Source organism: Chiloscyllium plagiosum, chromosome 20, assembly GCF_004010195.1.
Source record: "Chiloscyllium plagiosum isolate BGI_BamShark_2017 chromosome 20, ASM401019v2, whole genome shotgun sequence".
NCBI lineage: Eukaryota > Metazoa > Chordata > Chondrichthyes > Orectolobiformes > Hemiscylliidae > Chiloscyllium > Chiloscyllium plagiosum.
The window spans coordinates 28012234-28037083 of NC_057729.1; the positions used below are offsets into that span (position 1 = coordinate 28012234).

Sequence of the window (24850 nt, forward strand, 5' to 3'; positions counted from 1 at the left end):
ATTTAGGGCAGGCTTTTTAAAGAAGACATAGCTGAAGACAAACTGTGTGTCTGGTGGTTACACAGCAACAAGGGTGAGAGAATGGGGTTGTATGTGCGAGAGAGAGTGGTAGCCATGTTGTGAGCAGTGTGGATTTGTGATTACTATGCCATTACGTTCTTAGTGAGGGTCAAAAGTAAACTGCCAATCTTGTTTGGATATAGAGAGGCCTTTTAAATATGGCACTGGTGCAAGGGATACCAATCTTTTGGTGATATCTGCTAGTTGGCAAGTTGTTATGGGAATGGTGTGTGGCATGGGCAGACTAGATTCAGGGAGGGGTACAGAGAGAGAGAGAGAGAGAGAGAGAGAGAGAGACGCCATTGTGGTTAATGAGAAGAGTAATAAGATACAGTAAGAAATCTTGCTAGGTCTCACCGTGAAAAACTCTCCAAAAATATTCAACTCAACTGGCACTTTGCCTAGAAAAATTCAACCCCATCTGTCAACAATGGAATTTAATTACTGTAACTAAAATAATTACTACAAATGGAAAATCTTTTGTAAATGTTCAGTTGCTACATTGCAATCATGAAGTAACAAATCAGCTTTAAGAAAGAAATTGTCTGCACATTTTCCTACTAACTTAAATTTCTGACCTCCAAAAAAATTAAATAACAATTAGAAACATTTCACAACAATAACATTCAAATTATAGATTTCTTTTTGTGGAAATTCAGTCAGATTAAATTAAAATTGAACTGTTCAAGATTTGGTACCATATTATATTAACTTCTGTAAGAAACCACACAAAATGTTCACAATTTATTAACCTTATTTATTCCAATTACTTACTTTAAGTAATAAAGGATATTTGCAGATTCTCTGTATTGGGGTTAACAAATAGCCTTCCAGTGGTATATCTGTGGTCTTCATTCCTCCCAGAACCATGCAGTTCTAAAAACAAAGTGGGACTGTTAGTTCACTAAAACAATTTTACATGCACAGATACTTGAAACAACTGACTCCCCAGGTGACTATGTGAATTTTGAGTCAAATACTATACCCAGAAAAGGGGTTTGGTATTTTGGAACATTCCTGCTTCAAGACTTTACCTAAATTGCAGACTCAAATTAGCCTCATGTCCAAAATTATAAATATATTCATTCCTCTCATAGCAATGTCTGCGTAAACAAATAAATATTGAATCTTGGGTTTAGTATTCAAAGTACTACAAAAACTACATAATATTCTCAAATAGTTTATAGACTTGACCAGGGACCTTACAAAATAGGATTAAAATCAACATCAGAAATATTTTCAACTAACCAAACATAATTTTCTGAATGCACAAGGTTTATATCAATATTTATAGTAGTATACAACTGAGGAAGGGTAATTGTATTAGGCAGTCCAACATGAACCAATTATGCAGATAATATTCAAATAAACACATGACCATGCAATTTTTAAAAGAGGCCATGCAGCTTACCAAAAGCATTGCCCGCACTTCAGGTATTTTGTTCAATTCCATTAAAAGTCTCAAGGCTTTTTCGTGATTGCTACAATATTCTTGATAGACACAAAATCGGTCTTTCTACAAATAAATACAAAGATGACAATAGTATTAAAGAAACTGTTTATGTGCAATAGTTTATAGTTGCTCAATTTAAAATTTATATTTAGTGGAATGCACCATGGGAGAATAATGTATTCTGGTTTATATGATAAAGTATGATTCTTTAGAAAGAAAAGCATGCTAAACAGTTGGATTGTAACAACTCAGACATGGGTGAGAAAAAAAATGAATTTCATTCACTCAGGCATCACCTTTTCACAGTGATTGCACCTTAACAGGCATGACAGGCCAAATGGCTTCCTTTTGTACGATACAATCCTCACTGAACCATAATAGAAAGTTCCATAAGCATCACATACCTATTCAAGTCCATATATTAGTTATAGTATTAGTATATGAAACTTATGTAGAACCAAGGTTAAATCATTGCTGTACAAAAGGTGAAGGTGTGATCCAACGTGAAACAGCTCCAACTTATTGCACAATATCCTATCCAGTCAGCTCAAGGTGTCACTGCTGCAGGCATGATATAGAGGTAAGTATAGTGATTGTAAGGAGGTTAGCCAGGTGGACCTCACGGAATATGATTTTGAATGGTCATGGACTGATCATTAGTTTAGAAAACCCACAGCCTAAAAACTTTTACAGTGACTTTAGAGGAGATCTGACGAGGTCAGAACAAAATACAGTTTTTCTCCTAGAAAGTAATGTAGGGCAGTTCAGGGAAAGATAGACTGTACCTTGGTGTAAGGCTTAAATTGTAAAACTTCCAGACCAGAGATAGTTGGTTAGAAAACTGCAGATTATTTAAAAGCTGAGAAAGACTAAGCTTGCATTTGTTTTAAAAAAAAAGAGGATTCATGGAAGAGAACTTTGCTGGAGAAAAGCATTTAAATCAAACCAAAAAAAGTGGCATAACAGAATAATTTATCAAGATTTGAAACACTGAAAATAGAACCAAAAATAATACAAGGAAAATATCATGCTCCTATTGTATTAAGACTGACATGCCAAAGCCAATGAAAACGTGAGACCCAAATGTCTGATGAACTCTCAGAATAGAAGGCATCAGGAATACAAGGTACTAAAATTATAGCAATAGTTCAAAGACTTCATGTTTCTTTAGAATGTATTACAAAGATACAGATGACTATAAACAGAGAAGAAAAATGTTTTTTGATATTGATTTGTAGAATCAGACCACTAGGAGGTTCTTGGTATTTTGTCTCAAAAAGAAATCTGTGCCACAGGGATTAATGCTGAGACCACAATAATTTATGACATGTAGTGATTGCTTGGATAAGGAAAGGTACCATAGTCATATTGGAAAAAGTAGGTGGGAAGGCAAGTAGTGAGGTGGTAATAAAATCTCTACATAGGGTTAAGTTCAGCGAATGGGCAAAAATTTGGCAGATGGAATACAAGGTGGGAAAGTACGAGGTTATGCTCTTGGACAGGAAGAAGAGAAGAGCTGAAGGTTATTTAAATGTAAAAAGACGCAGAAAGCTGTAGCACAGAGAGATTTGGAAGTTCTTGCTCATGAATCACAAAAAGCTAGCATCTAAGTTCAGCAGGTAATAGGAAAGGCAAATGGAAAGTTGGCCTTTATTTCAAAGGAAACGTATACACTGGAATGTCTTGCTGAAACTATGTAAGGCCCTAGTTAAATCACAGCTGGAATACTGTGAACAGTTTTCATCCCCTTAGCTAAGGAAAGAAATACTAGCATTTGGAGGCAGTCCAGAGAAAGTTCACTCGGTTGATCACAAGTATGGACGGATTGTCTTATGAGGAGTGGTCAAGTAGCTTAGAATTGTACTCACTGGGAGTTTAGATGAGAGAAAAGAGATCTTATTGAAACATATAGATTTTCAGGGGACATGACAGTGCAGATGCTGAGAGGTTGATTCTTCCCCTAGGCACTGTGTTACGTATATTCAAAATTGAAATAGACAGATTTTTCATGAGTAATGCATCAAGGGTTTTGGGGAAAAAGACAGAAAAGTGGGTTTGAGGATTATAAGATTATCCGCAATCTGATGGAATGATACAGCAGACTTGATGGCCAAATGGTCTACTGCTGCTCCTACCTCCAATGGTATTATAGAAAGGTAATTCTTTGATCCTTCAAATCAAGCAGGTAAACCAATGAAGATATTGGGACACCCTGCAGGAAGTCATTCACTGACCCTGGGGATGATAAAGTTGATCTTCTAGAGTGGTTAATGAAAGGGAAAAAAAACAATTCCATTACGCAGAATTCAATTAAAGAGCAACGTATTAAATTTAGATTTAAATGTTGTTTTTTCCTTTGAGAAATGTCCTGTCTGTTCAAAAATACTGACTTCAACAAGCATGGAGCAAAAACCAGTAAAGGTCAAAGAAAGTGAGGTGGCACAGAAGAACCATGCCGGTTTGTTTCCTGACTGTGTTGTCACTAGATTTCAAGCATCTGCAATGTCAACCATCCTGCCATCCAGTCACTGAAAAGGTGTTTCATGTCATATGCCAACTTGTTAAGAGTTGGCCTATGATATTCTTGGCGTTTCACAGGCTTTGATAGTAGCATCCTGGCTCTCAAGACAATAACAATTGGCCAAGGTCTACTCCTCAGGGAGTGTAAAGAACATGAGTTATTTTCTTTTGGCCATGTGGGGGTGGCAGGGAGTGGCGGATGTCATGGGTAGTCAGAGACAAGGACAAGGGGTGTGGCTTTCAGACACCATCATCGAACCCCATCAATTTCTCTAGTTGCCTGCAAGTTGAAGAAAAAGGAGTGCCCCCCACCATCCCACAACCAAAATTTCCCAGGTTGGCCTTGTCATCAAGTCGTGCAATCAGCCAATTTTCCCACTTGCTTACAAGACTGGTTCTTTGGTCCTGCTGGTGAGTTAAGGCCTTTAAAAGGCCTTAATAGCTGGCATGACAAGAAATTCCCCATTGGCCTGCTTACCCAGTACTAAACTGCGGAGTTAGCAAGAAGAGGACAGGTATTGTCCAAGGCGTAGTTGCCTAATTATTTCCCTCTCACCACCTCCAGGGAGAGAAAAATTCGACTCTTGGAGTCAAATTTTGTTTTTTTTATTTACAGGAGAAATCTGAAGTGTAACAGGAAGATTAATTGTTTATAAGCACAATACCTTCTTCACTCAAAATTTAATTCAACACAACAGTTCTTGACCTCAAAATTAATTGACCTTATTTGGTTAAAAAGTTAGCAGTAATTTAAAGTCAATATGTACAGACTGTCCCCAGGTTGTGACTGGGTTCTGTTCCGGATCACAAGTCCAAATATAATGCAGGACACTGTAAAGCAGCCATTTGTAAGTAAAGGAAATATTCATCTATTGGATCTTTAAAGCCTCTGTATGGGAGTGCATTCATAAGTGCAAACATTTGTAAGCCCGATATTTGTGAATCAGAGACTGCCTGTATTCATGCCTTATTACACAATTATGCTAGTTAAGTGAGTTGCCTGAAGGCAATTATGAGAGTTGGCCTCCAGGAAGATGCTTTTCCCAATACGGCAATGATTTCTATCTCCCATATTGTAAGAAATTGGGCTTGGTTATTGTGGCATTGAAGAATACAACAGACATTTATTACAATTAACTATTGTGTACAAACACCATATTCAGACATGCAAGTGTCTCGAATAGTATTAAGCTGTTCGATACAACAGACCAGTATGCTCTGGAGAGGAGTTACAATCCTCTCCAGACCTACAGCCTGCAGTCATGGAAATCAAATCAATGAGAATGCCAACACTGCAGAAAACCCTCAAAAAACCTATTTTATTTAAGTGAAATGTAACTGAATATTTAAATGGAATACTAACTTAATGACTGCTACTAAATACACCCTTGATTACCCCTGAGAAGCTGGTTTTATATTTGTTGATTATAAATTTTCTCCAAATGATAACAAGACATTTTTGGTTTTCTTCAAATGCTTTCATCTAAGCTTCCAGCTTAATGCAAATAATTTACTTCACCATCTGAAGATATAAACTAATAATGAAGGGAATTAAGACTTCTGAATTTGCTGTGTGTGAATATCTCAAATGGAACCTGATATCATTGCTGCCTATCTACTGGCAGGCTCAGCCTCAGAATTGAACTGAAAGGGAAAACAATGCCTCAGAGATCAGTAGATCTTTGTGGCTGGCTTTCTAGGAGATCAGAAGTAAACACTGCATTTTGCTGCTGACCTCAAACTCCTGGCCAAGTGCATCTTTGACTGGGAAATTTAATTAAACTAATTAACACAGCTTAGTAAAGGACTGGTTAAATTTACAAACATATGCAGCTTCTTGATAACCATTTGTGCATATTCAGCAAAACTAATTGCCTTTCCCATGATCCTCCATTAAAGTACAGGCAGCATGTTTGCAATATGCCAACAGCATGAATATCAGAGTTTTCCCAGGTGAAGGGTTTTCTTGTATACAAGAATACAATTTTAAAAGCTTTATCCACTCAAAAAGCAGCTAAAGACGCTAAATTCTGGTGTAAGCAAAGTGTTAATCCTGTACTGAGTGCCCCATCTTGAGTCTAGAATAAATGGTCCTATTTACATTATTCCAGAATAATTTCAAGGAAGATTATCTTACTGTCAAGGGAATAAAAGTGCACTCAAAAAATTTTACAAACAAATTCAATGTGGAATGATCTAATATTGCATTATATGTCATATTTGATTTTCAGAAAGACCAAAAAGCTCACATCTCCTGGGTGACCTGACAATTCATTAAATTCCAACAATTCTTTTTCTATAGAAACTAAGAAGTTTTACAGGCCATGTGAAATACACAGGGCTTTGCAGAGAGCGACTAAACCTCACTGAGATTCATCATTATTTCTTATGTACAATGCTCAGAGACATATTATGTTATTCCATAATGAAATGAACTTCATCACTCAAAATTAATAGGCAGGCAAATTCTCCTCTCAAAGTCCCCAAAAGCCCATGAATAATTCAGTGGGAAGGGCAACCAATTAGAGAAAAGCTGATCTTATATTTCGAATCTACAACCACTGAAGGTTCTCTCTTGCACTGGTCACTACTAGGCTCAAGTGGAGATGCAGTTAGCTGGTTAAGAAAGAAAAGGTAAATGAGCACGGCAGCCAGGGTGGGTTGGGGCCTTTTGCTGTGGAGTAGAGTTCTAGGGGCACTGGGGAAGCCACTGCCAGTGAGTTGAGGCTCCCACTGAAGTTAGAGAGCCACTTGCCAGATCTGCCCAGCCAGTGAGTGGGGATAAGGGTGACAGAGGGAGGTTGCAAGGTGATAGGAGGACAAGGCTGCTAAATGGAGACAACTGTTGTAAAAGGCATCACCAAAAAGAAATCTCAGCTAACTTCAAGAAGCAGCCAAGAAAACTTTAAATTACTGAGTTTCAAATGGAAGTAGAACGTCTAGGTTAAGGCTATATGTATATTCAGGAGCTAATATATAGGAAAACATAGTGGGGTTCTACTGCAAGGAATTCAAGTGTTAAAATTCAATCAGAGACGCTGTAAACAAAATGTTTCTGAGCTTTATGCACACATGACACAAATGCATTTGCCACAACCTCAGCAGCAAGTGTTCATGGCAGCAAATGGAAGGGTACTTTGGATGATGGCCTTTTGCATATAGAAGTCTGTGCCAGTTACTTTGGCAAATAAAAAAAAACATTTGTTACCAACTTATGCTTGTTCTGTCAATTCAAATACTGCAGTGTCTACAAAAATAATGTTTTCCTTCTGTAGTGTGGCTTTAAGTTTAATGTAGAATTGATCATAATTGAGGATCTTGATGAATTCTACTACTGCTGCTCTGACAAAATGTATGTACTACATAGGGCAACACAAAAACAGAAGGTATTGTCACTTTAAGACTATGTTAGCTAACTTAGCTAAAATGAAATAAAAAACCTGAAAATAAAAAAAAGTCACTCGTGACAAAGAAAGCTACTCTCAAAAAATCTCACAAGGAGCCCTCCTGCTTCATATGTATGAAACCGCTGATAATTTAAGTATACAAGTGCAGTAAAAACAGCTTGCTGCTTCAGTTTTTCATTACCAACAACATGACAGCAAAAACAGCACGTTCAAAATATTTTTCTTTGTGAAGTGCATTTAATCCACTTCAAGAGGCTTGTGAAGTTACAAATTACATGCGAGTACAGTCCCAAAGAGATAATTCAAAAATATTTTAATTTTAAAATATCACCCTCAGCGGCAAAGCAGGACTGCATGCAGTCAAAAATATTAACAATCCCAGTATGCAGTCTAGCCATAAAATTATAGGGAACAGGTACACACTCCTTTTAGTTTGGCACTTATAGCCCACTAATTTCAAAAATATGTTGATATATTCTTGCAATATTTGAGGATCCAATGAGTAACATTTAGTCCATGACAACAGGTATAATTCTGACATTTCCAGGGCCATCGCTGACAAGGCCAGCATTTGTTACCCATTCCTAATTGTCCTTAAACTGAATGGCTTGCTCGGCCATTTTAAAGGGTGATTAAATGTCAACCACATTGCTGTGGGTTTGGAGTCACATGTGGTTCAGACCAGTCAATGATGGCAGATTTCCCTCCCTTGAGGACATTAGTGAACCACATGGGTTTTTACAACAGTTGACAACAGAACCCCTGCAGTGATGTTTTAGGACTAAATGGGCGACCTCTAACAACCAGGATTTTGCTGGGACTGCAGAGTTTGAATTATAAGGAAAGGGTGAATAGGCTGGGGCATTCTCGCCCTGGAGCAAGGGTAACAACATAGAGATTTATAAAATCATGAGTGGCATGGGAGGGGTGAAGAGTCCCAGGTCTTTTTCCTCGGGTGACAGAATTCAAAACTAGATGGCATAGATTTAAGGTGAGAGGGAAAGATTTAAAAATGACCTGAGGGGCAACCTTTTCATGGAGAGGGTGGTACATGTATGGAACGAGCTGCCAGAGGAAGTGGTGGAGGCTCGTACAATTGCATCACTTAAGAGGCATCTGGATGGGTATATGAATAGGAAAGGTTTAGAGGGACATGGGCCAAGGGATGGCAAATGGAACTAGGTCAGATTATGATACCTGATCAGCGCGGACGAGCTGGATTAAAGGGTCTACTTGAATGCTGTATGACTCTAGGACTCTATAACCATAAATACCTTCCTTTGTGCTAGGTATAATTCCAACCAACTTTCCTTATGATTTCTCATTGTCACCAGTTGTGTTTGGGCTCCTTGAACATCTGGTCAAATGTAGCCTTGACGTGAAGAACAGCTACTCTCACCTCACCTCTGGAATTCCGCTATTGTGTCCACGCTTGAACCAAGGCTACAATGAGATCAGGAGCTAAGGGGCTCTGACAGAACCCCAACTGAGTGTCAGTGAACAGCTATTGCTGAGCAGGTGCTGCTTGAAAGCATATTGACCTAGAGTAATTGATAGGGCAGTAACTGACATGCTAAAATTGTTCAATTTGTGGACAAGGCAATAGTGGGAAATTTTCCATATTGCTGGGTAGATGCCAGCATTGTAGCTGTACTGGAACAGCTTGGTGAGAGGCTCAGCTAGCTCTACAACTCAAGTCTTCAAAACTACTGCCAGAATGCTTTCACGGCCTGTAGATTCTGTGGTATTCACTGCCTTGAGTAGTTTCTTGATATCACATGGAGTGAATTGAACTGTCTGACTACTGGCATATGTGATACTGGTGACCTCCAGATGATCCAGCTCTGCCTCCTCCAGTCAGAAGTACTTGTTAGTTGCCGATGTTTCAACTTTGTCTATTTCATGGATGAGCTGGTCTCCCCAATTATTGAGGATGCAGACAGTTATGGAGCTTTTCCCTTCCATTAGTTGGTCATGGCTGGAGATTTAATGCTTAATCTGATCTGATGTGTGTGGGATCTGTCGATTGCATGCTTCCAATTTCACCAGTTGACTCCTAAGTTTTAGGTATGCTTTGTACAGTCCTGGCATGGCCTCCTGCACTCTACTTCAACCTAAACGTTATTCTCCCAGCTTCACAATAATGGTACTGTGGGAGATATGTCAGGCCATGAGCTTACAGATTGCTTCTGAATACAATTCTGCTATTGATGGTGCACAGCACATGCCCAGTTTTGATCTGCTGGAGGTGTTTGAAATTCGGAGGTGGTGGGTGGCAACCAGCAAAAGGTTTTCTTACCCATGTTCAATCTGATGCCATGAGACTTAACAGGATCCAGTGTCTTTGTTGTAGACTCCTAAATGGCATTTGCTGACAGTCAGTATAAAATTGAATGAATGAGCTTATGCTCGAAACGACTCCTCTGCTCCTCGAATGCTGCCTGACCAGCTGTGCTTTTCCAACACTACACTCTTCGACTATGAATTAAGAATGGTCAAAATGCAACACAAATGCTGACAAACTTCCAGTGTTTCCCTCCAAAACACTTCCAGTGTTTCCACCTGCAGACTACAACGGTGGATCTAAAATTGTGACAGGGATATAGATAAACCCGACACAAGTTGAGGGATGCCAAATTTAAAAGTTGAAGTGAAAGGACAAGAAATGAGATTCACAAAAGAATACAACTAAAATAAAAACTGGTCCAACTCACAAACTGAAGGAAGATATTTCCAAGTTCATGTTGAGGTTGTGGTTCTGGTTGTAAATGGTACTCAAGAGCTGCCAAGAACAACTTATGCACATCAAGTATCTCTTCAATGTTAGAAAACAAAATCTGAAGATAAAAATAGAACATAATCATTATTAGGAAAGTCTTATCTTCATACTCAAGAACAAAACACTAGCTTTTTTCCTGCTGAATTCAAGTGAATGTGTATGTTGTGAGCAAATGGTTAAAAATGTTCTTCAGAATCCACCCCAATTTCTAGATTAGATAAGATTTAAAGCCCATATTTGCACAGGAAGTTAATATGAAACCATTTGGGTGTAACTTCGATAGTGCTATGTTAGAAAAAGAAACAAATCTAGGTCTTGTCTTTCTTGGAGTTGTGCCCTGCATAAAGCAGATTTAAAAACTTCTTCACAAAGAAGAATATTCCTCTAGTTCCTCATTGTAAGAAAAGACATTAACAATGCAATAGCATTTGGGTCCTAACTGTAGCTTCTTACGTATATAGAGTCAAATTTGTGAACTATTCCAGCAACTACAAAGGGAATATTGATATTTCTCCATAGAGAAAGAGAGAGCGAAGTAAAGTATAAAATGTAGGCCAACAAATATAGTCCATTAACATGTGCAAGAGCTTGGTAAGTAGTGGCTAGGTATGCATTAATTGCCAACCCTTTTAACTAACAAAACGGAGAAAGGAGCAAAATATTCACTGTAGAAGACCCCAACTATATTTCCTTTAATCTGCAAAGATTTCTTTATACATCAGGTTGAATTATTTAAACCATTGTGTTTGTTCTATTATAAATGAGTTTTCACTAGACTCCCAACAACCACAGAACAAATCCAACAATACAATAGACCATTAAGAAATGCTGCTAATGCAGGTTAAGTTTTTACTACAGTCCCACCTTGAGATGTTCTTCAGTAATTTGCTTTTCTGATTTGTCGCCATCATTCTGGTGATTTCTGTGCAGGAATGACTACATGCAGAAGAAAAGCTTAAATTACTTATATGAAAGTTAATGTATACAACATACATGAAATTCTTCATGTACAAAATTTTAAAATTCAATACATTTAAATTTTCATAATTCTTACAAGTATATTTGTTATCAGTAGGCATCAGTATTTTAGTAAAAGCAAAAACAGGAAGCATGATGCACAAGACATTTAAAAAGTCTTTGGTCACAGGTTTCAGGTTTAATCTTGTCCGTTGACAATACTGATCTGTTAAAAGGAGAGGATGTTGATTTCATTAGCTAAACAGAAATAACAGCTAACAAGTTATTTCAAAGAGGGCATCAACAATCAAAAGTAAATGTCTGACATATAGGTGCTACTGAAACACCTATAATCATCACGGAGCTGAACAAAACATATTGTTTAAAGACAAGATCCTTCACAATGTGTTGTTTAAATACAAGATCCTTCGCAAGTCTAGAGAATGAAGAATGGAGCGGTGCAGTTGTAAAATACTCCCTTACTCCACTCTCAGAACATTATCTAACACTTAGGGAAGAAAGGTGCTCAATTGGTTTTAGCATCAGTTTATTATGAAGAAGTCTTCAAGTCTTCATTGTTAAACCAAATTTGATTCTTTAGCTTTTCCAATTTTAATGGTACATTGTGCCATAAGATGAAAGAGATTTTTTTCAGTTTCATAATTGCAGTGCTAAATTGCTAACTATGCCTCTCAAGCTCTCAATCATCTGACAGTTTAACAGTTTGCACTCCTTCAGAAAAAATAAGCACTTCCACCTTATACAATTTGAAGAAATTGCACTCCACTTCTGTTGGTTGAGTTCTCAGATTAATGTTCGTATACTATATCTATGGCACGTTTGCTTAACCTTCACCTTGGATTGGTGATGATTGAACAAAGAGTCCATCCACTTGAATACACCTAAGTGGTTACCTAAGAAAGAGAACTATAAAGTACCTTGAATTATGCAGTCATCACACTTCCTCTTAGCAGATGAAATGATCATGGGCTAACATTTAGACAGAGTTCAATCACCTAAGAAAATACTGAAATAGATTTGTCGAGAGTTTAATTTCTGTTTGCAAAAATGAGACGTTTCCAATTGTTCTGGCACAATCAGCCAATCATTCACAAGTTATGTGTTTGCATATTGGGACATGAGCCAATCTGAAACCACAAAATTCCAGAGGCATCTCGCTGGCACACCGAATCACATTAAGACAACAATTGGAGAACAGACCCTTGGTTGACAGAGTTCTTCATGATTGGTTTTCTTTGCAAATATGACAGGTTTACCTTAAGCTATTGGCTGCTTGAGATGCAAAACTGCTCATTGACCTCAGTACAGAACAGCTAGTGATAGCCTTTATAATAATAATCAATATTACTTCACAAGCAGAGTTCAAATGGAGCACTTTAGATGACAGCAAAAGCACTCAATTTCTGCACTCACTTTCCTGTTTCAAGGCAAATCACTGAGGTAGAGTTTAAAAGTTAAGGTTATATCCATTAAAAATTCTACATATGCATAATCGTTGTTAATGATAATTGTGTGTAAATCACACATTCTCGACATGCTCGTATGGTCATTTTCAAGATGGATTTCTTTTTAAGATGAGATGATATTTGAGTTAAATAGAAAGGATTAAAGCTTTGAAAAGAAGAAAAGTGAAGATACAAAAGAGGATACAATACTGAGATACCATGTTAAATGATAGTCACGTGTTCACACAAACGTAACTTGCATAGAAATTAAGTCAAAACAATCTGCAGTATCTCATTCAAAAGCTGCAAAATTCAATCACAAAATTCTGTTACTGTTAACCTAAGTCTTTGCAAAGTTGCCTTTAATTTGTGAGAGTCTTGCCAACCACAAAACTACAAAAGGTATTATGTCTAGTTCATGTCTACAGGAACATGATCTGATGTGAGATAGTTAAAACAAAAGCAGTCCTCAACAAAGTCTGCCGAGCGTGTAAGCATTCTCTTACAATGCAGCGTAAAGCATGTGTCACACATGTAAGACTCCAGAAGTACTTTATGGTGAAATATACTCCTGTGAATGAGATCCAAATCCAAATCCAAATGGGCAATACTTCAAAAATCTAGTGAGGGAGCAGGAAACTGAAATCGTTGCTGCACAACAACAAAATACAGAAGTTCAAAACAATTAGAAGCAAGTCTGATAAAGAAAGGCACAGCGAACAGAAGCAGCCACATAGCAAACACCTTGCAAACCAAGAGACCTGTCGCCTAACAGCTCAGCAATCTGGAAATCAAGAACTGGCTTCTTCATTCACCAATTGTGCAACACAGCAATAAGCATTCCTATGACCTTCACCTAATCACTAAAACAAAAATCACGAGTGGACTATTTTGCAGGCCAGTTTGAAACAATAAAAAGGAAATACACAAAATATTTTCCACCCTTCAGTGAGCAGAGAATATGAGTTAAGGTTTTAGGTTTGCTTGGTTCAAAAACCAAGTAAGGGTTATCCCCAAAATGTCAACCCATCTGCCTTTCTCCAAATGTTCACTGATCCACTGTGCATTTCATGCATTTGTCAGAACATCTAAATCCAGGAAAATGTGGTGCTGCTGCCCTGTTACAAAATGTGCGGCTATGAGAAGTAGGTCAACTGCCTTTAAGTAGCAGCAGCAGCAGCAGCAATAGCAGCAATCAAGTGCACAGTAATTAGTATTGGTTCCAATTATCTTTTGACTCTGATACCAAAATGCAAAATACAATTGGACCTTTGCACGTGTTCAGCAAACAGAGGCAATCGTGTTCTGACACAAGTCACGGATCATTAGTTCTCAAAATATTTGATGGGTTAGGCCACTTTTGCAATATTGCGTGCAATTCTGGTCTTCTTCCTATTGGAAGGATGTTGTGAAACTTGAAAGGGTTCAGAAAAGATCAACAAGGATGTTGCCAGGGTTGGAGTATTTGAATTATAGGGAGAGGTTGAATAGGCTGAGGCTGTTATTCCTGGAGGCGGAGGGATGGCCTTATAGAGGCTTATAAAAACATGAGGGGCATGGATAGGATAAATAGACCAAGTGGGGTGGGTGAGTCTATAACTCAAGGGTATGCATTTAAGGCAAGAGGGGAAAGATATGAAAGAGACATGAAGGGCAACTTTTTCACACAGAGGGTGGTACATGTATGGAATGTGCTGCCAAAGGAAATGGTGGAGGCAAGTACGATTGCAACATTTAAAAGGCATCTGGATTGAATACATGTATAGGAAGGGTTTGGAGGGATATGGGCCGGGTGCTGGCAAGTGGGACTAGATTAGGTCGGGATATCTGGTCAGCATGGACAAAGGGTCTGTTTCCATACTGTACATTGCTAGGACTCTATGAGTGACACATATTTTAAAAAGATTAATCACAGACACTCTTTGGCATGCGTAATATGAAATTAAAACTCATTCATACATGCAGTGATCAAGCTTTTAAGAAAACCGATGATGTACTCGCAGATACCAATTAAATAAATTCAGCTTTCTAAATGCAGAGTTTGCCTTCTGCAGTCAAAACCTGTAGAAAGCATAAATGAAGCCTGCGGAGTATGACATTATTCCTCTGACCACTTTGTCACACATTTAATCTTGATCATTGTCCAATCATAAGTGATGTTTTTGCAGACTCAGTGGAAGGTGTGTGGACTCCAGATTCAGAAATATGGATAAAAAGATCACATCTTTCTAGTTTATCTTAATCAGTTACTTCACAGCAGTTCAGAAAAAATAATTCCTCAACTAGGATTTTGCTAACATTATTGTTTTTGCTGCATATTCTCTAAATTAAGACTGGTATCGAAATATGATATCACCTCAGAGTTTTGGGGCAGAGCCAAATAAATTTAATTTTCAAAAAGTCTGCAATAAATGAAATTTAAAAACAGCTCTGTAATTACATAATAAAACATGATATTTTTGGCTTTTAATCTCTGGATCATGTTCTGCAGTCTAATACTTGGTTTCCGTAACACACATGTAGCAGACTAAGTGATGCAAGTACATTAACTATTGCAAGCTTCTGTAATTATTGTTATGATTCACATCAAGACCAATATTTCTCTAAATGAAAAGAAATTTGAACTATCATTTGATTTCTGAAAGAGTGACATGTTTTTAGACTTGTACTGCAAAGACAAAGTACAAATGACTAAACAGTATATTTGTAAGAAAGTTTGCTTTGAATTACAAACAGTACCTACCTTTTCCACTTTTAAGTACAAAAATCAAACCGGATTCACAGGTGCACATCAATCAGATTATCAATTTTTTTGGACCTAGTCCAAAGAAATTAGTTTTCAAGAGTTGCTCGGTCTGCTCCTTTCCTTTAGCAGCATGGTAACTTTTAATTTCAGACCTGTTTTTTTCATGGTGCAAGTTATTCCAGGTAATGATCCATTTTATATAATATTAACGAACCTTCCAGTTACATTTGAAATCCAGTTGAACTTGGATTTTGCAACCTGAGCCACCTTCCCATTCATGTTAAGTTTTTATTCATTTGTGGGATGTGGGCATTGCTGGCTGGCCAGCATTTATTGCCCACCTCTAGTTGCCCTTGAGGAGGTAGTAGTGAACTGCTTTCTTAAACCACTGCAGTCCACCTTTCGTGGGTGGATCCACAATGCCATGCAGGAGGGAATTCCAGGATTTTGACCCAGCGACAGTGAAGGAACAATATATTTCCAAGTCAGGATGGTGATTCGCTTGGAGGGAACTTTCAGGTGTTGGTGTTCCCAAGTATCTGCTGCCCTTACCTTTTGAGACGGAGGTAGTTGTGGGTGTGGAACATGTTGGCTAAGTATCCCTGGTGAATTTCTGAATTGCGTCTTGTAGACAGTACATGCTGCTACTGAGTATTGGTGGTGGACAGAGTGGATGTTTGTGGATATGGTACCAATCAAGTGGGCTATTTTGTCCTGGATGGTGTCAAGCTTCTAGAGCATATTTGAAGCAACATCCATCCAAGCTAGCGGGGAATATTTCACCATACTTCTCACTTGTACCTTGAAGATGGAGGACAGGTTTTTTTTTTAGGGGGGTGGGGGGGCAGGGGGGTCACTCGCTGCAGTATTCCTAGACTCTGACCTGCTGTTGTAGCCACTGTGTTTTTGTAGCAAGTACAGTTGAACTTCTGATCCATATAAAGCCCAGGGTGTTGATCGTGGGATTCAGTGATGGTAACAGCATTGAATGTCAAAGGGCGGTTATTCAATCATCTCTTATTGGAAATGGTCTTTGCCTGGAATTTGATTAGTATGAATGTTTCTTGCCACTTGTCACCCCAAGCCTGGATATTATTGAGATCTTGTTGTATTTGAACACAGACAACTCCAGTATCTGAATAGTCACAAACAGTGCTGAATATTGTGCAATCATCGGTGAACATCCTTACTTCTGATGTTATGATGGAGGGAAGGTCATTGTTAAAGCAGCTGAAGATAGTTGGGCCTCAGACACTATCCTGAAGCTGAGATGACTGACCCCCAACAACCACAGCCATCTTCCTAGGTGTCAGGTATGACTCCAACTAGTGGAGAGATTGCCACCTGATACCCATTGATTTCAGTATTGCTAGAATACCTTGATGCCAAATTCAGGCAAATGCAGCTTTGATATCAAGGGCTGTTACTCTCACCTTTGAAAGTCAGCTCTTTTGTCCATGTTTGAACCAAGAATACAATGAGGTCAGGAGCGGAGTGGCCTTGTTGGAACCCAAACTGGGCATCAGTGAGCAGAAAAGTGCTGAGCAGATGCTGCTTGATAACACTGTTGATGATAGCTTCCATAACTTTACTGATGTTCAAGGTTAGACTGATGGGTTGGATTTGTCCTGCTTTTTTTTTTGTATACAGGACACACCTGGCCAATTGTCCACATTATTGGGTAAATGTCAGTTTTGTAATTTTTGCAAGAGCTTGGCTACAGGATCAGCAAGTTCTGGAGCAGAAGTCTTCAGTATTACTGCCAGAATATTGTCAGAGCCATTAGTCTTTGCAGTATCTAGTGCCTCCAACCATTTATTGATATCATATGTAGTAAATTGAATTGGCTGAAGATGAGTACTTGTGATGCTGGTGACCACTGGAGGAGGCCAAGTTGGATAATTCACTCAGCACTACGAATGCTTCAGCCTTATCTTCTGCACTGATGGATGGGCTCTCCCATCAGTGGCGATAAGGATACTTATGGAGTCTCCATTTCCAGTGAGTTGTTTAATTGTCTACCACCATTCATGACTAGAGGTAGCAAGACTGTAGACCTGTGTAGTGAACCAGAAAGACTTTTGGCCTCTAGGTTTTGGATTAACTATGTCTGAGGCTTGCAGGGATACAGTATCTCAGAAACCATTTCCTTCTGACAAAACATGCATCACATGTGGCTTATTTCCAGGTGGAAATGCTGAACTGCTATCCTTGAGACTCCAAATCTACTTTATCTTAACATTGTCAACAGCTTCCTGAAACTTTGGCGTTCAACTCTCAGTCGACCCCCTATAAACAGATGCCGCTGGCATTGTCTACAAGTACAAACACCTCAAACCTTCTTTCCAACTAAACAATCTGCAACTTCTTTTTACCTTCAATAGTCACATCACTCCGTTTGTTGTGAGGCACACTTCAGGTCACATCCTTGTTAATTTTTTTTCTAAATTAAAGCCATTGCCTCAAAACACAAAAATCCAATAATCTCATAATCCAAACATTATTCAGTCTTTCTTGAATGCTCACAATACAGAAAATTGTAAGCAACTTCAAAGTGAACCTCTAGCAAGATCACCACAATTTGTTTAACTCAAGTTTGAGTTTAATAGCAATAGCATTACCACTTATTTTGTCAACAAATTGTCAATTTAATGTGCAATATACACAGGCTAACAAGTTTACATTTCACAAAACCATTTTAACATTATTTGTATTTTTTGGAGTATTATCAAATATTTTCCTCCATTGTAAATAAACTAAATCCACCGTCTAAGACACATCATCACAAACCACACATGTTGTGTATGCAAATTCATTGCACTAAAAAAAAGGCCTCACTTCTCATTCTTAAATTTACAGGCCTGTAATTAATGCATCAAATGTACGCTATTCATTTAATTTTTAGAGATCAGTTCAACTCCAGTGCATGTCTTTTCTAGAGATTTGCAGCTATGTTGCTTTAAAGGATTGTTAATTGGAGCTACAACATATTTCTGACAACACTGGATTTACAATTACAAAAAATGAATTCAAAATCATCTAGAAGCTGACTTCTTCCTTAAAGAAAATGTAGCCACTAGAATAAAAACTGACAGGAAATACTAAGAAATCAGCCTGAAAGGAGATGCAATAGAGATTAAGACAACCAATCTCATCATTTTCAAAATGGCATGCTAACAAGTGGTAGTATATATTCACCTATTTGTCTGCATGCTTGTGAATGCGAAAGAAATTAACAGGCAGAAACCCACCAGCACTTGAACTTGCCAATACCAGACAGCAATGAAGGTCACAGCAGCTTGCACAGCAAGGCAATGGCATGGAGAGAGATTTGCTGAAATCAACTAAGGAACTTCACCCACCTTTGCAGAATATAGTCTTTACCAACAAAATTCCAGAATAAATGCTTTATCTTAGTTGTTAAAAAGAACATTACAAAACAAGTTAAAACTCACTCTAATCATGATTTTCCTGAATTAAGTCAGGTAGTTGGTTATTGGCCTCACTTCAAAAACACTCTGGTCAGTTCATCTTTTGAAGAAATATAAAAGCATACTCAGTCGGAACAAGATCTATACAAGCTCACTAAAGAAGGAAATTAATTTTAATATCCCCACAGCTTTAAAATTTTTAACAATTTTGAAACAAGACCGTGGTCAGATGGTATTTAAATATAATACTACTTCAGAATATTATATGCAAAAATAACTCAAGCAAACAAAACTATGGCTGATTAATGAATATAAAAATGCACAAGTCTTGTATCTGGAATTCTTCCATTGTCCTTGCAATCAATTGATCCACATAACATTTTTCCCCCAAAGAAGTGCAATTTCTAATCAGCAAGTCATTAAAGATAGTGCACCCCAAAAACAAAATCAGGACCAAGCAAAACTCCGCAAATAAATAACTTGCAGGAGGAGAAAGGAATCCAAGAAAAAAGACCAAAACTATTTTCTGAATATCCTTTTGGCTGCAATCCTGCTTTGTTCGGAATCCAAAACCTAGGTCAAATCCAGCACTAACATAATAAAAATCAAATGCAACCAGTAGTAATTTCAAATCCAGAAAAAACAAGGATTTTCTGAAGGATACAAAAGTTGAAGGGGTTGCTGCAACAATCAGTTGGTGAATGACAATAATACAAGAGGCTCAGCAAGCAAGCGACCGCTGTCAAAAGAAAGTTCCTCCTTTTCAACATGCATGATCATATTTTGAAACCCGAGAGAGGGCCTATACTCAAATTGATAAAAGACTAGCCATTCATGCGCAATCTACAGACAAGCCGCAAACCCTGCAGTCTTCAATCAAGTACAATAAACATTGCTCTGATCTCAGCAAATCAATCCTAATTCCAAGGACAAGATCATCCCAAATAAACTTAATTGCACTCTTTCCAGTTTGGCGCATCCTCATCTTGGGGACAAAAGGTTCCTCAATTCATGTCCAACACCAGGTCAAAATCAAGGCTGACACTCCAGACTAACCTAAGCAAATGGTGAATCATCATAGATGCTGTCTTTCTGATGAGAAATGGAATAAAGATCTCATCTGTCTTTCAGATGGACATAATGCATCCCATGACACTGTATCATGGAACAGGGATGTTATCCCAGTGTCCTCAATAATATTTAACCCTCAATCCTCACTAGAAAAACAGATTCATCTGGATACAGTTAAGATCATCTTGCAGGTTGAGAGAGTTTGCTCGACACAAATTGGTTGTTTCCTACAACAGTGGTTACAATTCAGAACTACTTGGTTTGCGATAAAGCAGTTTGACATTCAGTAGCCATGAAAGGAGCTACAAAATTACAAGCTTTGCTTTCAACTATTTTGTACAGTGCTTTAAATTAAAGTAATGAGAAATTGCCTCATGGACAAGTCGTAAAGCAAATTGAACAATAAAACAATATTGCAGCGCTTAGTCAAAAGTTTTAATGCAGGGAAGTTTTAAGGTACATTTTAAAGAGAGGAAACGACAGATGTAGAATCAGAGACGTTTCGGGAGTGAGTTCGAGAGGTGGCAGCTAAGGCATGGTGACCAATGGTGATGAAATGTTTCTTATTCATTCACATGATGTGGGCGTAGCAGGCTAGGCCAACATTAACTGCCTATCTCAAATTGCACAAGAACTTGGCACTGAAACTATTTTCTTGAATCATTGCTGTCCATGAAGAAACTAAAATCAAAGATGCTCAAGAGGCCAAAATGAGATGAGTACAAATTTATCAGAGAATTATGGGAGAGGAAGTGGCTGGCAAGTCCATAGAGGATTTAGAAACAAGACCATTGATTTTAAAATCAGGATGTTAGTTGACCAGTTGCCAATGTAGGTCAGTGGGCACAGGACGAGAAATAATTCAAACTTGGGATGCAGCTTAGATATGGGCAATAGAATTTTGGATAACTTCAAGTTTCTTGGTTGTGATCCGCAACCAAGAGTGCATTGGAATATTTGAGTCGAGGGGTAACTTGGCAAGGAATGAGCGTTTCAACAGCAAAATGGCAAGTCGAAGCAAAGGTTAGGTAACAAGAAATGGGTCAACTTTGGCCCAAAAGATTGTGAACAAAGTGTAAAGCTCCAAAAATAAATGTAGAGTTGCTCGCCTTATCAACAACCTCAAACCAAGAAACACCTAGCGGCACGGTGGCACAGTGGTTAGCACTGCTGCCTCGCAGCGCCAGAGACCCGGGTTCAATTCCCGTCTCAGGCGACTGACTGTGTGGAGTTTGCACGTTCTCCCCGTGTCTGCGTGGGTTTCCTCCGGGTGCTCCGGTTTCCTCCCACAGTCCAAAGATGTGCAGGTCAGGTGAATTGGCCATGCTAAATTGCCCGTAGTGTTAGGTAAGGGGTAAATGTAGGGGTATGGGTGGGTTACGCTTCGGCGGGTCGGTGTGGACTTGTTGGGCCGAAGGGCCTGTTTCCACACTGTAAAGTAATCAAAAACCTTGCCTCGCCAGACCCAAAAATATCTTGTACCCTAAACCTGAATACAGAGATTTGTCAGATGATGCAGAATTCACCTAGCTCCATTTCCTGCTGTAACCTGTAATTTTAACACATGCTATTTGCACTTCAAACACTACCCAGCTGAGTAATACAAAACATCTGGTTTCTCAGCTTGAATAGAGAAGCAGCCCTAGCCTGGAACTGACAATGTGAATGGCCTGGATCTGTTCTTTACACTCATCTCATAAATAATAGCATAATCAATTGTCACTTCCTTATATCACTCTTCACCCACATCCCTTCTCCCACCAACATACTTCATTTTGCGTGCAGCCAGGAAATGAAATCTCCTAATTCATGTAAAATTGTACATTTAAAATCCTACCTCTCTAGCCATTGACCCTCTCTTCAAAGCATTTTTACAGCTAGTGATTTGTTCAACCATGGCCTTATCTCCAGTGTTAGTGTCTCAGTCTCCAGTGAAAGAATGATATTCTCACCCAGTCATTCTGCCAATGTTGGTACCATTGCCACCGCCCAAGTCCAATGGACACTAAAAACTCAAACTGGCCATCCACCATTGTGTCTGGTTGAACTATGGAAAGCACCATCAGGTTCTGATCTCATGCTGGAATTCCTGCCTAATCCAGCATCATTCTTGCTTGTAAAGAGAATCTTTTCTATTTTTTTGGTTCCTTCCAATCGGCTTTCTGCACTTGCTACAGTCCAAAAAAGCTATCAAAGTCACAAATAACATCCTAACATCTGATATAGCGTCACAGACTCACACAGCATGGAAACAGGCTCATCAGCCGATGAATGACAAAGATAAACTCACCCACTATGATCTTCTCAACCCCATCACTAGCACTGGAGATGGTTAGCCAGACGATTCTCAAAACCCTCTTCATTGTTCTCAAACCAGTTGTAGGGAAAGAATCACCTACAATTTTGACTTTCTGTCCCTGTAGTAATGTCTGCCATTTCCATCAGGACTGATCCTTGTCCTGTTATTATTTATCACAAAATATCTAGATTACAATTTCAGCACATAATAGGGAAAACAAATGGACGTTGGCCTTATTTTATACTCTGTTCCTTTTGAAATAGAAGTATAAAAATAAGAAAGTCTTGCTAAAACAATACAAGGCACTAGTTAGACCACGACTGGAATAATGTGAACAGTTTTGAGCCCTTTATCTAGGGAAAGATATACTGGCATTGGAGTCAGTCCAGAGGAGGTTTACAAGGTTGATCCTGGGTATTGAGTGAGTGTCTTATGCAGAAAAGTTGAATAGTTTGGGTCTGTACTCACTGGAGTTTAAAAAATGAGAGGAGGACTTATTGACACATACAGGATTTTCAGGAAGCTTGACAACTTAGAGGTTGTTTACCTTTGTAGGACACTCTAGACCAGAAGGCATAATCCCAGAGTTATGGGTCAACATTTAAGTCAAGATTGAGCAGGAATCCCTCCTTCAGAGGGCAGTGAACTTATTGAATTCTTTACCATGGCCAGCTGTAGATATTAAGTCATTGAGTATATTCAAGGCTAAGATTAATAGATTTTTAGTTACTAATGGAATAAACAGTTTTGGGTAAAGGTAGGACAGTGGAGTTGAGGATTACCAGATCAGCCATGATCTCACTGAACAGTAGAGCAGATCTGATGGGCTAAACGGGTCTATTTCTGCTCCTATGCCTCATGTTCTTATGGTTATGCTCAATTCCATGCTTTCCTGTTCAGTAAGCATCTCACAAAAAAACCCACTCGTCATGGCATAAAGTAGTTGGAAACAGGTAACCAATACGGTGCCAAAAGGACCACTTCAAGAATGCTTGCAAGTGTGGCATGAAGCCCCCATATATGGACTATCACATCTCAGAGTCATTTTTACCATAAACCAAGCTCAAAAGCATTCCATAGGAAGTGGTTGACATATTCTGTAAATTTAAGTCCAGTGCGACAGATAATCTGTCCTTTGATGCGCAGCTTGATGCATGTATTGAGAAAGCTGCTGTCACCTTTGACCAACTCTCAGCTCATGGAAGGGTTAAAAGCCAAGCTGATCTTTAGGGCAAAACTGGTGATTTACAGGGTCTGTGCTCTTAACCTTTCCAGTAAATGGCTGTGAATCATGCGCATCCTTCAACTACCAGAAAAAGCAGCTTGATGAGTTCAATCTTTGATGCCTACAGCACACTGAATGTATACTGATAGGACAAAACCACAATTGTGACAATCCTCTCAAAGGCGGTACTCGCCAGTGTTGTGGCAGAAATCAGTGGAGTAGACACGTGGGGGATGCAAGTTGGTCACATATCCAAGGATCATCTATATATTAAGGTAGTTGAAGAAGGCGACCAATAGGGCACAAGAAGAACCACATGAAGAATGTCTATAAGTGTGACATGAATCAACTGATCAACTATTACACCTGACAGTCACTTTTTCATCTCTTATTCTTAAGCTATCAAAATGACACCAGCTTTTAATGATAAATGAAAGCATTTCACTTTATTTTGGTGTATTTCACTGTAAAATGCACATGACAACAAATCAATCATTCCTTCCTTCATTCATTCACTAGCTTTTAGGAGAGTGAAATGGTGACAGCACCATTGCGCTGCTATCTACCACCACCGTGGCCAAGAGAGTCCTGCAACAATTTTGCAACAGATGCCAGTGCTAAAAACAACCACTCTCAGTGTCACCTGACAGCCTCATGTGGTAAAAAATGCCTCTCAAAGATTGGTTTTCACAGCCATCAGCAAAAGTGCACCAAATGAAGATACCCCACCCCAAAAGGATCGCATGTTATGCACCCAATGTTTAATAATGAAAGGATACCAACATATTTTGCCAACACCAATCATCTTTAGCACCTAAAATACCTCAAAAAAAAAGAGCAGCTGTTACAGCCAGAAATTTTTCCCATCCTCCATCTTGGATTACCATGGGAAATTGAGTTTTTTGAGGAAGTAACAAAGAGGATTATGAGGGCAGAGCAGTAGATGTGATCTATATAGACTTCAGTAAGGTGTTCAACAAGGTTCCCCATGGGAGACTGATTAGCAAGGTTAGATCTCTTGAATACAGGGAGAACTAGCCATTTGGATACAGAACTGGCTCAAAGGTAGAAGGTGGTGGTGGAGGGTTGTTTTTCAGACTGGTGGCCTGTGACCAGTGGAGTGCCACAAGGATCGGTGCTGAGCCCTCTACTTTTTGTCATTTACATAAATGATTTGGATGCCAGCATAAGAGTTACAGTTAGTAAGTTTGCAGATGACACCAAAATTGGAGGTGTAGTGGACAGCAAAGAGGGTTACCTCAGATTACAACAAGATGTTGACCAGATGGGCCAATGTGCTGAGAAGTGGCAGATGGAGTTTAATTCAGGTAAATGTGAGGTGTTGCATTTTGGGAAAGCAAATCTTAGCAGGACTTATACATTTGATGGTAAGGTCCGAGGGAGTGTTGCTGAACAAAGAGACCTTGGAGTGCAGG

The 24850-nt window shown here is 38.8% G+C and overlaps 1 protein-coding gene across 1 annotated transcript in view; it reads right to left on the bottom strand.

The window, feature by feature from the left end:
* prex1 (phosphatidylinositol-3,4,5-trisphosphate-dependent Rac exchange factor 1) overlaps positions 1 to 24850 on the bottom strand; it is a 222533-nt gene that overhangs the window by 123287 nt on the left and 74396 nt on the right. The window contains exons 2-5 of the mRNA XM_043710358.1: positions 11084 to 11155; positions 10155 to 10277; positions 1472 to 1576; positions 835 to 936 (exon numbers count right to left, since the gene is read on the bottom strand). Coding sequence (XP_043566293.1) covers positions 835 to 936; positions 1472 to 1576; positions 10155 to 10277; positions 11084 to 11155 — 402 coding nt within the window. The remainder of the gene's footprint in view (positions 1 to 834; positions 937 to 1471; positions 1577 to 10154; positions 10278 to 11083; positions 11156 to 24850) is intronic.